We start from the raw sequence: 13,575 nt of genomic DNA on the forward strand, positions 1-13,575 counted from the left end.
AAAGGCAGGAATTTGCAATTAAGGATGAACTCACAATATTTGTGTAGTCAGAAATAGCCACATTGTGATTAAAACGAACATTGTTGTGACTTCAATTCTCAGAACGCAGACAGAGTAGTCTACTCAAACAGTCATCTGTTTCACAAGAAAGAAATTGTATCATTTGCTTTATTTTGTTTTCTTTGGAGGGGAGTGAAATGATGAGAGGCCACCAATGTATGACAGTCACCAAGAAATATAACAAAGAATTCGAGAGAAAAAAATAGCTTTACACAGAGAGGTGAGATTGTGTACCTCTGTCACAGGGAGTAGTTGGGATGAATGGGCAAGCTGCTAAGTAAGATAGAAGTAAAGAAAGGATATGCTGATAGAGTAGGATGGTAGGAGGCTTGAGTTGAACATTACACAGACATGCTCGAGGATGGCTGGACTGTTTCTGTGCTGCCTATCCTGTTGAATTCAAAACAACTTCTGTACTGATTATTCAGAGAACATCTCTTGTATTGATTCTCCTGATTACACAGCTATAATCTCTAACTAACTGACCTCAGTGACAGCAGCAAAATAGACATTGTGATTAATCTCAGTGAGCAGGATTAGCGACTACAGAAGTTCCTCATAGGTTTTACTGATTGTTATCCATTGATTCGATAATCACCTAGCCAACAATGTTTCAGTGTGATATGAAGCATGGCCACACAGACAAGATAGCAGAGAACTATAGGAAGATAGAAACAGGAGCAGTCCATTCAGCCCTTTGAGCCTGTTCACCATTCAACAAGAACCTGGCTGATCTGTGGCTTAATTGCAAATTCCTGCCTTTGGTTCATTTTCCTAAAACCATCTCTCTCAGATTTAGAATTAACGACTGATCCTGTATCTACTGCCTTTTGTGGAAAAGAATTCTAAATATCTATACCACACTTTGCGTGTAAAAGACCATCCTATCATTTCTCCTGAATGGTTAGGTGGGCTCCTCATTCTTCAGGAACAGCAAGGGTCTTCAAGATTGCAGGAAACAGAGAAAGAGCATCTAATTCCTCAGGGCAAAAAAAAAAGATGTTTCAGGAATGTAAAAACACCAGTTTTGAAGCAAAGTTGGAGCAGAAAGCAATGAGAGAGAGTCTCATCCTTTCTTGTACAATGAAAGGCATCTGTTTGAGGGGCTGAATGGCCTATATATGTAGTGTAAATGCTCCATGCATGAGTGGAGACTTTGCATTTTCACGGGATGTAGACATTGTTGGCAAAGCCAGTGTTAGTTACCAATCCCTAATTGCCCTTTAACTCGGCCATTCAAGGGATCAGTTCAGAGCCAATTTTTGTTTTAAACATTCGTGGAATGTGGGCATTGCTAGTTGGACCAGTATTTATTGCCCTTCTCTAGTTGCCCTCGAGAATGTAGTGGTGAGCTAAAGTCACATGTAGGCTGGAACAGATAGTGATGACAGACCTCCTTCCTGAAGGACATTAGTGAACCAGAGTCTTTATGAAAGTAGTGGTAGGTTCATGGCATTGTGACAGAGCCCAGATTCTTCAGTTTAATTTAAAGTCTGCCTGCTATGGTGGTGGTGACTAGGCAAAATGGGATTTGAACTTCTGTCCCTGGGTCATTGGGCCTGGGCCTCCGGATTACCAATGACATTATCATCTCGCACCATCTCATGCCAAATCAGAGCCTTTATTTGTAGCTCAACAGTAAAATATGAGCATGCACATTAGGAGCAGGAAGAGGTCATTTGTTCTCTTGAGGTTGCTGTTTCCTCACTCAATGAGCTCATGGCTGATCTAATTACTCCTCATATCCCTCCTAACCTTTCACCTACATTTTTCTTGATTCTGGTTAGAAATACCAAATGTCTAAAAAATGCCTAAGTGGCACAGTCAGAGTGAAATCCAGACCAAATGATAAATGTTATAGGAAATATCTGAGTGGGAGGATAAAGGCAACGTTTCACAGCGAATTAATTCATATTGACCTACAGTCCAAAACCAAAAATAAATTCATCTTTTTAGGCTGTGCCGAATGATAAATACCTGAGGCAGGTTGCAGAGCTCCCTAACTCAACCTCAAACAATACAACTTAGAAGGATGCTATTCAGGCATCACACTTGTGCCATGCTGTGTTTCAAATTATTCCTTATTTCCACATCCTGACCTGCACCCAAGTCTCAGTTATACAAGGCTCCCTGTCACAAATGGATTCTCAGTTAAGCAACACTTCAATTTTACAACTCCCATCCTCTTTACCAACTCTTCCATGGCCTTACCTCTCTCTGTTTCTGTATTCTCATGTGGAACCACAGTCCATCTTCTGTCTGAGCTCTTCCAATTCCTGTCTGAGGATCATCACCATTTTGCCTTGAGCTGCCAAGACCCTAAAGTCTGGAATTCCCTGCCTAACTCTCTCCTCTTTCTACATTTCTTTCCTCCGTTATGTGACCCTTAAAACTTGCCTTTCCGGCTAAACCTCTGGTCCATCATCTGCCCTGGTTTCTCTTTCTATGGATCAGTTTTACACCACTCCTGTGAAGTACCTGAGGATGTTTTATTCCATTACTAGTGCTCCATAAATACAAGCTGTTGCTGGGATCTTCTGTGTCTACCAGGCAGGCAGGACCTGTTTCAATGTACCATCTGAAAGGCATGAGAATGCAACATTTTATCATTGATTCATGCTTCCCGCTATATCAGGCTGACACATATACTTGCACAAGTGATAGGACAAAATGGATTTCTAATTCAGCTGGATTGTAGCATGGTTGTTCACAAAGAATATGAATTCTTTTAAAGAATGTGTAGGATAACATTCCCTTCCTTCTGCTGTATTTGGGAAGGCAATGGCCTAGTGGTATTATCGCTGGACTGTTAATCCCGTGACCCAGATAATGTTCTGGGGACCCAGGTTTGAATCCTGCCATGGCAGATGGTGGAATTTGAATTCAATAAAACATCTGGAATTAAGAATCTGATAATGACTATGAATCCATTGCTGATTGTTGGAAAAAACCCATCTGGTTCACTAATTCCCTCTAGGTGAAGTAAACTGCCATCCTTACCTGGTCGGGCCTACATGTATCTCTGCACCCACAGCAATGCAATTAACTCTGAACTGCTCTCTGGGCAATTAGGGATGGGAAATGAATGCTGCCCAGCCAGTGATGCCCTCATCCCATTAATGAATTTTTAAAAATTTGTCCAGTTTCACCTTAAATGCACCTTTGGTGAGTTACCTCAATTACTTCCAGTGTTGGCAGGTTCCGTGGTTGAACAACTTGTGGACTAAAATGTTTTATTTCTGAATTTCTTGTGGGATTCATGCCTTCTAGTTCTCGTCTTACTTGGAAGTGGAAACATCTTTTTCAGTGTTTAGGCAATTCAAATCTTTCATCATCTTGATAATCTCTGTTTGGGTCATCCCTCAGTCTTCTCCTTTCAAGAGAAAAGGATAACAGCCTATTCGAAATCTTTCCTGGTTGGGTGTAACCTCTCAGTTCTGGCTTTCTTTAGGAATCTATTTTTGTACCTTTTTCAATGCCTGTATATCCTGTTTTCAAAAAATAACTTTATTTACTGAGTGAGTTGAGCCATTGGATTGGTTTTAAAATGATTGATGGAGCAGTATCCTGAAGTGACCTAAAGACCAGCTCTTAAAATGGCTGAATATTTGCATAAGCCCACCATGCAATTTATGAAGTTATCAAAGAGAAGTAGCCCACCAGGACGTTCAGCTGAAATAAGCGTGAATAGGCTGTCACGCCAATCATTCAGAGACAGCCCGACATAATTTGTCCCTTCAGGTGGGGATGCTTCAGATGATGGATTCTGTTTGAAGACAAGGCTCCAATGACCATTCAGTTGAATCACTGACCCAGAACGAAGGTCCTCCAGTTTGCTGTGACCTTATTTAGTAACTGGTTAGGTTGTGAATGGAGGTCATGTGATAGCAAGCTAAGCCTTTTATCTTTGGAGCAGACCATGTTTCTTCTTCCTAAGAGTCAGACAGACAACACGTGGGCAACAGCGATTAAAGGAACTTGTGGTTCCTTTCTCTGGAGCGCCCTGCAAGTGTGTGGTCTACCTCTATCTAACCAGCCAAACACTGCATCTTCAACATAATCTGCATAGTTACTGAGTACAGAGGAAAAACTGCAAGTTAAACTATTTAAACTCCTTCCCCTCTTGTAACCTACTTCTAGATGGACGTGTGAGTTGGAGCATTTTTTTATATTACATGATTTAATTTATTGACGACAAAGGGGTCATTTCCTTTTCAAACTTAGACAAAACCTGTCAGAATCTTCAACAATCACTGCACTCGAAACTGTAAAGTGCTCATGAGATTGATAAATAAATCTGTTTATAACGCCAGTTTAGTCAACTGAGAGGGAGACCACTCCACCTCTCTTGATCTGACTGTGATCCTTTTTACAATTTGGAAACTAGCACTGTCCAGCTCTACTCCAGAGTGCAGTCTAAAAGATGCTTATTGTATTCTCCCCAGTCAGTAGCTTGTCACTTAAAATGAACTGTTAATATTGTAGGAGAACAGACTCGTACTTTCCTCCACTCTGTAATGACAAAGTGAAGTTTAAACAAAAGGAAAAAGAAATTCAAATGCTTTTGAAATTATGTTAAGAAATTAATGCGTTTCATGTTTTCAAATGATGTGCGACAAACGTAGTATCGAGTTGATATGTGTAACGACTGTGGTTAATTATTTGGCATTTACACCTCTCAACAAATTCTAAATTAAGCTTGGTTTTTTTTATTAAATCTTCACAGTACGAATTCTGCAGTTCCTCTTAATGGACAGAGCCATCACTTGTTTGAAATCGGTGGAAATATAGGTAGGCTGTTTTAAAGTTGCTGTCATGTGAATGGATTTGGGAGGAATGCAATGTGTAATTTCTTGCTTGTATCAGTCATTATAAATGCCATTTCTTTCTTCCAACTCAGAGGTACTTTGTGCTCTCCCATTGTTGGAAAATAGGTGTCAGGTTTTGGTTTCAAACAGTAGTAACTCTTGTAATGTCAAAATAATAAAACAAAGAGCTTCAGACACTAAGGACCTGAAACAAATTCAGAAATTGCTGAAGAAACTCAGCAGCATCTGTGGAGAGAAAACAAAATTAAGGTATTTGAGTCCAGTGATTCTTCATCAGAGCTATTGAATACGCCCCTGCCTGTTCAGAGCTATTGTATCTGCCCCTGCCTGTTCAGAGCTATTGTATACGCCCCTGCCTGTTCAGAGCTATTGTATACGCCCCTGCCTGTTCAGAGCTATTGTATCCGCCCCTGCCTGTTCAGAGCTATTGTATACGCCCCTGCCTGTTCAGAGCTATTGTATACGCCCCTGCCTGTTCAGAGCTATTGTATACGCCCCTGCCTGTTCAGAGCTATTGAATACGCCCCTGCCTGTTCAGAGCTGTTGTATACGCCCCTGCCTGTTCAGAGCTGTTGAATACGCCCCTGCCTGTTCAGAGCTATTGTATACGCCCCTGCCTGTTCAGAGCTATTGTATACGCCCCTGCCTGTTCAGAGGTATTGTATACGCCCCTGCCTGTTCAGAGCTATTGAATACGCCCCTGCCTGTTCAGAGCTATTGTATACGCCCCTGCCTGTTCAGAGCTATTGAATACGCCCCTGCCTGTTCAGAGGTATTGTATACGCCCCTGCCTGTTCAGAGCTATTGTATACGCCCCTGCCTGTTCAGAGCTATTGAATACGCCCCTGCCTGTTCAGAGCTATTGTATACGCCCCTGCCTGTTCAGAGCTATTGTATCCGCCCCTGCCTGTTCAGAGCTATTGTATACGCCCCTGCCTGTTCAGAGCTATTGTATCCGCCCCTGCCTGTTCAGAGCTATTGTATACGCCCCTGCCTGTTCAGAGCTATTGAATATGCCCCTGCCTGTTCAGAGCTATTGTATACGCCCCTGCCTGTTCAGAGCTATTGTATACGCCCCTGCCTGTTCAGTAGAATGACATTTGACCCATTGTTTTGATGCTGATGTTTTATGCTGCAGGGAAATGCTGCACTGCTGTGCCTCACTAATCAGAAGGCTCTAAGTTTGATCTGAGCCGTGGTAGTTTGTACAACTATTAGCCTTATTGTTCCCGGGTTGGACAACAAGAATAGGCGCAAATATTCTGTTGTCCAGAAACTCTTGCTACTCATTTAGGTGTGCTAATGCAGATCAGCCTGCACCCCGTTGAGTGAAATCCCGCTGACGCTCACTATCAGAAATCTTTGGTAGACATATAAAGAGCAAGAAAGAAATTGCATTTACATAGTACCAATCATAACACAGGATAAACAAGCTTTTGCAGCCAGAGAAGTGTTGTAATGCAGGGGACCCAGTTTGTGTGCAGCAAAAATCCCCAAACAGCAATTTGATCGTGAACTCACAGTCTGTTCCTCATGCATTTAATTTGACAGAGGAATAATTCCCAGGATTCTGGGGATAACTTTCCCCTTCCCCTTTGATACAATTGCCATGGAATTTTTACATTGAACTGATGGGGCAATCAGGCCTGGGTTTTCAGGTTTACTGAAGAGTCACGATTTGTAGGAGAAGTGATGTCTGTCGAAAAGTAAGTTAGCACTTTTAGGTTTTCAGGTTGTATTTCCCTCAGGTGGAGTGAAACAGAAGTTAGAATTTTGACATGGCTCGTCAGAGAGGAAGTTGCGCTGATGGATGTGACCAAGAGATTGGAAAAAGTTGCCACTATCCAGGAACATCCTCTGTGGCTGTTGATGTTTCATGATTTACATTGTGTGCTTTCTTCTTTGCAGGAGAACGCTGTCTGGACCTCAATACGTACATTCTGGACTTGTACCATTTAAATCCCAATGCAACATGGCTCATTAAACCCAGAACATTGTGAGATTGCTTGTTGCAGAGTGATGGGTCTTTTAATAATCCACGCACAGTGTTGGTGAATATGACTGCAGGGACCTCCTGAGAATACTAGCTAATTTTACAGTAGTGCCTCTGTGTCTAAGGCTTTGAGCTGTTGATAACCGATACCTGCAGGACACTGCCTTCACAGGTGACCATTTGAGAGGTCTCAGTCCTACTGGTCTGGCAAAGCATGTTGCCAATTGACGGGACACCCTCAGCACTAACGGGAGGTTTCACCACTTTGAAGGATTTTTTCTCAATGCTTCAGCCACCTCTGAAGACTGGAGTCAGTATGAAGTTTTTGCATGATGTAAAATGAAACAACTCGCAATAAACTCATCTGGTGGCAATTAAGAACCGTTGATCTGCCAGTCACAGCTATTCAAAATGTAGCCTTGAAGGAATGTGCATTTTTAAACAATTATATCTTCTTAACCAGACCACACAACTATGGAAACAAAAGATATACCAACTTCGTCTTATTTTCTGTGTTTTTTTCAGCTGGTGGGTGCATGCAGGCGTTTGCTGGGAGAGATGGTGTCTGATGAGGACAGCCAAAGAATAAACAAGACAGATGTTGTGTTTTTTCCCTCGATTAAAAAAAACAGCCATTTCTAGCACCTGGAATCGGTGCCAAATTCCATGCATCCTATCAAGCAGGAAATTTTTACATAAGGAGAGGATGATAGCTGCACCTGCACTAGCAAGGAATTCCTGCCGGAACGTGACTCCCGGACTCTGTTATGTATCTGACTGGAATTTTGTTTTGCAGCAAACTGAAGGCTCGACTTTTGTATTGTGTCCTTTACAGAGTCTTTGTACATACAGAATGACGGATTGCAGCCACTGCTTTTCAAATCAGAGATTCAAATCAGTTGGAAACAAAACCCTGTGCTTTTAGAATTTATGGGAAGCTGACTGACAGGATGGAAGAAGGAAGGAGCCATTTTTGCTTTGAAACTTGCTCTCCATGGGCACTCCACTGCGACGAATTAATCTTTCTGTTATAGTTCACAATCTCCTGTGCACACAGTAAAACATTCTGTTGTTGTTTTTGACTTATGAATGGAAATTGTGTTAATGCGAAAATTGTAGTATTACCCTGTTCTTCTACAATTACTGCATTCATAGCTCGGTCACAGAATGGGTGTGATTTCATTGACCACGGTGGAACAGGCTTAAAGAGCAAAATGGTTTAGTCTTGTTCCTGTGCTTAGTCTGTGTGTGAGTACACTGTATTGTTTTGTCTCTCTTAGTATGTGCTTTAGTACGCTTATGAAGGACTCAACCAGCATTGCAATGCTGTTCAAAACATGTGTCGTTTTGCAAGAGAGGGGATTGGAAGAATTTGCAGTCCTTCTCAGTCTTGTACAGATTGATAACGTTTAGGGGGTGGGGGTAGGGGTGGGTAGAAGAAACCACAATTACTTTAATTGTTTTGCGTTTCACCCTTGGTTGCCCCAGGGAAAATGGGGGCTTGTTTGCTGTTTATTCACTTCAGAGGCAGCAATAAAAGGGTTTGCTGGCCCAGTTTTCCTTGTTTTGTTAGTCAATTAGGTAAGAATGTACGCTTATGTGACCCTGCACTTTCCAGAGGAGGGGTTAACACAGAGGTATTTTGCATGCTGCATTGTCAGTGAATTAGACCATAGCTCCCTAACAAACTCCATATTGATGGGATTTGGAGATATGTGTTATTTTACTCAGTTGGTTCATGATAATGCTATGCTTAAGGTTAAATATAGTAGGTGTAGGGGACAAATGTGGAGCTTATCAAGAAATCCTTTTTGTTCGATCTGTGCTGTCCATGTTATGACTCTATGACTGTAAACAGCCTACTCACACGAACAGAGTATTACACACATAATGGAGAATTTTCTGAAATTGTGCCTGGAATCTAAAAGGACACAGCTGGTTGAATTTTCAAAAGTTTTACATACTGCAGCTATCACTCTCGGACTGATAATCTACCAGGAAGGGAGCATAGACCCCAAATGTGCAGCTGTTTGCTATATTCATACTCGATGATGGAAATTAGAATTCTATATGCTAATCAGATTTAGTTAGTGACTCAAGACTCGTTGGATGGTCAGTTCTAGCTGAGAATGGAAAGACTCTTACTGAATGGTCTGTTAAGAATTCCAAATTGTACAGGAGATATGAAGTTGGTCTGACAGCATTTGTCTAAATTTGATTCAGGGCTTGAATCAAAATTTATAGCCAAGTTCCATTCTTAAATGTGTATTCCTTAGCATGGCACAACTTATGAACTGAAAGGATCGAGTTGTCTTCCATTAACCTGTCTGAAATTGGATGAGATGATGCAAAGACGATTGAGCAGAGAGCTCTACTGATGCCTGACTGTTGACAGTATAGTGAACCCCTTCTAGTATTAACCCCCCTCCCAAAACTCAGTGACCCCCCTGACACCTCTGCCACAGAAAAAAGGATGCTGGGAAGCTGATCTTGATAATCCTGCCTATCAAAGATCCCTGCATTCTACTGCTGCAATCTTTAACCCTGGGGATAGTCAGGAGCAGGGTAATTGTTTGAAAACCAGGCTGCCACTGAAAAACCCACTGAAACTCCTCCTGAAGAGAGCGTTCCTGGGTTTAACCCTCTTGCTTTTGCACCCAGGTCAAAAATGGTGCCTTATTTTAAATTTCTACTTAGACTAAAGTATAACTTATTCTTTGCCAGTGGATCTTCAAAGCTCGTCTAACTGGATTGATTCGGGCTCTTCCTCTTTTGATGCCATATCCGGATCTCCTTTGTCCTGCATTATCTCTTGATGATTATGATGATCCATTCAGGATCTCAGTTGCATGATCCCTGACCAAATAGTTCAGGGACCCAGTAGGACCTGTGTCTTATGGACCAGTTAAGAGACACCCCTGACTCAATGACACTAACTGCATAAGAAGCAAAATCAGAGTTCCACCCTCCAAACCTCAAATCCCCAAATTGTAGAATAGCAGTCAAAAAGAGTCCTTGGAGAGCGTAGACTGTTAGGAGGAGAGGGGAGTGGGGAGGAGTGGCTGCGCAGCAGAGTGTTTGCAACATGCGAGCGGATGAAATATTCAAAAATGCCTTTTCATTAAGTGGCCTCTTCTAAGGAACGCTAGCCAATCTATCTTCTTTTCTACTTGTGATAGTTTGTAATCTGCCAGGGAAAGACCAAAATTATTGCTTTATTACCCAAATTGTCTCTCAGTGCCCGAATTTAGATACATACGTGTGACTCCTGTTTTGGCCACTAAATCTCTGGCCAGCTATGTAATGCAAGCTTGTGTCAAGTATAATTTCTTTTTGTACTTTTTAAAAAATTTCCATTGCTCAATAAGGTGATAGTAAAATGAAAATAGATCCTAAATACATGGTTCTGAGGTTTCTCGTGTGTGCCTCATCATTCTTGGCCCCACTTTTAACAGGATCTATCTGATCTCTGATATGTGGATAAGTATTTCATATCAATTACCTTATATATTTTGTAGCTCTTATTCGGGCTTCAGTAAATTGTGGGTTCTCCAACATTGAAAAACTGGCAACAGTAAAAAGATGCTCAAAAATGATTGGTTTTCAGTTGAGGATGCTGTAGGGATGATATCATTGCTGGATTTGGAAATTAATTTGCAGGAGCCACAAACCGACAGTTAAGGAACTTGTTTCTCATATTGTTGGAGTCGAGTCACAGAACTTGATTAACAGCGTCTTTAATTCTCAATGTTCCCTGTAACGTGAGCTACTGAACTGTATCACTTTGTGGGGCACAGGATAGGATAAGTTAGAATATTACCAGTTCACATCATAATAGACACTGGCTGAGTGAAGGATGGCAGTGAAGTAAGTGTACTGTTGCTTTGCTGTTGTTCCCTATGTTTGAACTGGCCCCTAAGCTCTGGTTGAAATGTACTTGGAGCCGTGCAACTTGTAGGCATGAGTGTGCAGCCCTTAATCTGGTAATAATTGGCACTGCCACAAAGAGATTGAGGATAGTTGTTGTGAGCTACCAGGGCAGTAACCAAGATCCCACTGGAGGTTTGAGCGAGGGCATGTGGAGCAGGGGATGACCATTATATACCTCAGACCAAGTGCTTTATGACGATCTCCTATTCATTTCCATTAACAGCATTGCTTGACCTGAGGAAGACATAGTTTCATTAAAATAAATTATGTCGAGGAAAGGCCACCCGACAGGTCAAAATAAAAGACCTGATAAATTAGAGATTACCTTTTTAATGACAGTCCAGTTTAATTCCGGAAATCCAGCTTTAATTTTTAACACTAAGGTTTTAATGACCTCTTATTTGTAATAATAGCTTTCTACTGCCAAGTGTGCAGTAGAAACTGTAATGTATATAAAGCAGTGTGTGTTTTCGTGTCTGTTGGAACATTAACCACTTTATGTGTTTATTGCTGATGGATTTTTTACATTGTATTTTCTGACATGTCTGTGCAAAGCTACCTCTGTTCACTGACTTATTGCTGATGTTAACAGTTGAGGTTGATTGAGAGGATAAGAACCCTCTTCCCGATATGATTGTACTGATTTTCTAATAACAGCCTGTTTAATCATTAAGTATGGAGCTCACACGATACAGAGATCTCTCATCATGTAACGGCATTGAGTGTGCACAAGCACAGTTGGCAGCAGTAGTACGATTTTAGGAAATTTTAGCTCATGCTAATTATAAGAATGGACATCTGGGTTATTAAATGAGATATAATCTTCATTAGTCAGGTTAGCTGACAGTCTTTTCTATTACCTGTGAAGATCTGATCTCATGTAAAAAAAACCTCAATTTAGCTTTTAGAGATAATACAACTGACATGAGACTGTAGTTTAACACTAATTGCCAATTTTAGCCAATTAATGATAATTGGAGTTTTAATCTATGCCTTCTGCATTCAATTGTCCTAATTTACTTGCATTGTTTAACTATGTAAATGCCTTTTTTGAATCAGCTGAAGGAAGTGATTTACATTCCAACAGCGTGAAGTGAACACTCACTCTCAGTGCCTGAGTGGTAATCCATTTGGTGTGGTTTACCAGCCTGACTTTAATCACATCGAATAGAACTGGTTCCATTCAGACTGGGGATACACTGCACAGGTTTATTACTTAGGTGACAACAGCTCTTTGTCTCAATTCTGAGCTGTGCACTACACCTACATGTGTCACTGATGGGTGAAGGAAAAAAAGGTTTGGTTTTTGTGATCTTCACGGTCTGGAAATATCAGAGCAGTCAGTTGGGAACAATTCCTAAGTTTTACGTGGGAAGTTGCACAGAAGTTGTTACTGTATTCCATGATCCCTTCAGTGGAACTCCTGTCTCTGGAGATCAGAGACCCCTGTGAAAACTCTCTCATCCTCGCTCTAATTTCAGCACAATGAAGTGCACTTAACCTGAGTGCACCAGTTTTATTGTATTAAAGATGATTCAAAAACATGAAGATTGTCTCTGAGATTGACCATTAATACTAATCGAAGGGCAACTCTGAGCTGTAAGCCTATTTCATTCAAAATCACTTCACATAGGATTTGACAGCATCAGTCATGGCCTGCTTTGAAACCAGGTGCTAAAGGTGAAAGGTCACTATGTAACCTAATGCGTAAACCGATTACTTTCAAGAAACCTCTTTTAATCAAGTTCCTAGTCCTGTCAATCATCTTTAAAAAAAACTCTTCACATTTTAAAACATCTTTAAAAGTCTAATTAAGAATGCTATACAAAAAAAATTCTGGCTTACATGTGAAGTAATCTTATTGACACTGCCCCTTTGGCAATTGTACATACACGAAACCATTACTCTACAACGTGATAAATGATTTTTGATCTACTACTTTTTCATTCCTGCTATTTATTCACATACCTAACCTTCCATGCAATGTATGTGATTCCATTGCAATGGATGATTCAGTCTTATCTTTTACTTGCAGCAAATCTCTGCTTACTATAATGGATCGGGGTGGTAACTCTTTAGGAGTGGTACCCATGGCAGAGTTTTGTGTAGAACCACTTGTCCCCATTAAAGCACCATTCCTTTAGTTGCTGTTTTTGCTGGTGACAAACTGAGGACGACACCCCTCAGGGATGTTTATGCTCAGTGCCTGGAATGAACAGCTAAAATATTTAGTGGTGCACTTCACCCATGTGCATAGTGTATCAAATGGTTCAACAGAAGGAATGACAAGATTCCTAGAATGTTCCAATACTACTGACTATGCACAAAAACATGAATGTGTACAAATGTATATTGTAATTTACCAAGTTCATACCACATACCAATAAAATAATTTTAAAAAAAGGTTTTGTACATTTTAAGTGTTGATTTCTGCATTACGGCTATAAAATATATTAGAAAAAACATTTTGATACCTTAAAGTTGTCTCTCTCAGTCTTGAAATCAGAATTTAATCTCTTTGTGGAATAACATAATGAGAGTGATTAGAATGTGACATTTGTTACAACATAGACTAGCTAAGGTGAATATTATTAGATATATTGAGGGGGAAGTTAGATAAGCCAGTGAGGGAGAAAAGAAAAGGTGATGTGATAAAGTTTTATAAAGAGTGGGTGGAAATACATGAGTGTGCACCATGTAGCAATACTCCAATACCAGTCAATGAAGTCTGTATAGTACACTGTGACAGGAACAAAGGAGAAA

The 13,575-nt window shown here is 40.7% G+C and overlaps 1 protein-coding gene across 7 annotated transcripts in view; it reads left to right on the top strand.

Annotated features, from left to right (window-relative positions):
- The window catches only part of arhgap28 (Rho GTPase activating protein 28), a 176,713-nt gene extending 163,522 nt beyond the window's left edge, over window positions 1–13,191 (top strand). For all 7 annotated transcript variants that reach the window (XM_048529212.2, XM_048529214.2, XM_048529215.2 and 4 more), the window contains 2 exons: window positions 4,787–4,851; window positions 6,798–13,191. In XM_048529212.2, the coding sequence (XP_048385169.1) occupies window positions 4,787–4,851; window positions 6,798–6,889 (157 nt within the window). In that variant the 3' untranslated portion in view covers window positions 6,890–13,191. The remainder of the gene's footprint in view (window positions 1–4,786; window positions 4,852–6,797) is intronic.
- The last annotated feature ends 384 nt before the right edge of the window (window positions 13,192–13,575 follow it).

Source organism: Stegostoma tigrinum, chromosome 5 (genome assembly GCF_030684315.1).
Source record: "Stegostoma tigrinum isolate sSteTig4 chromosome 5, sSteTig4.hap1, whole genome shotgun sequence".
Taxonomy (NCBI): Eukaryota; Metazoa; Chordata; class Chondrichthyes; order Orectolobiformes; family Stegostomatidae; genus Stegostoma; species Stegostoma tigrinum.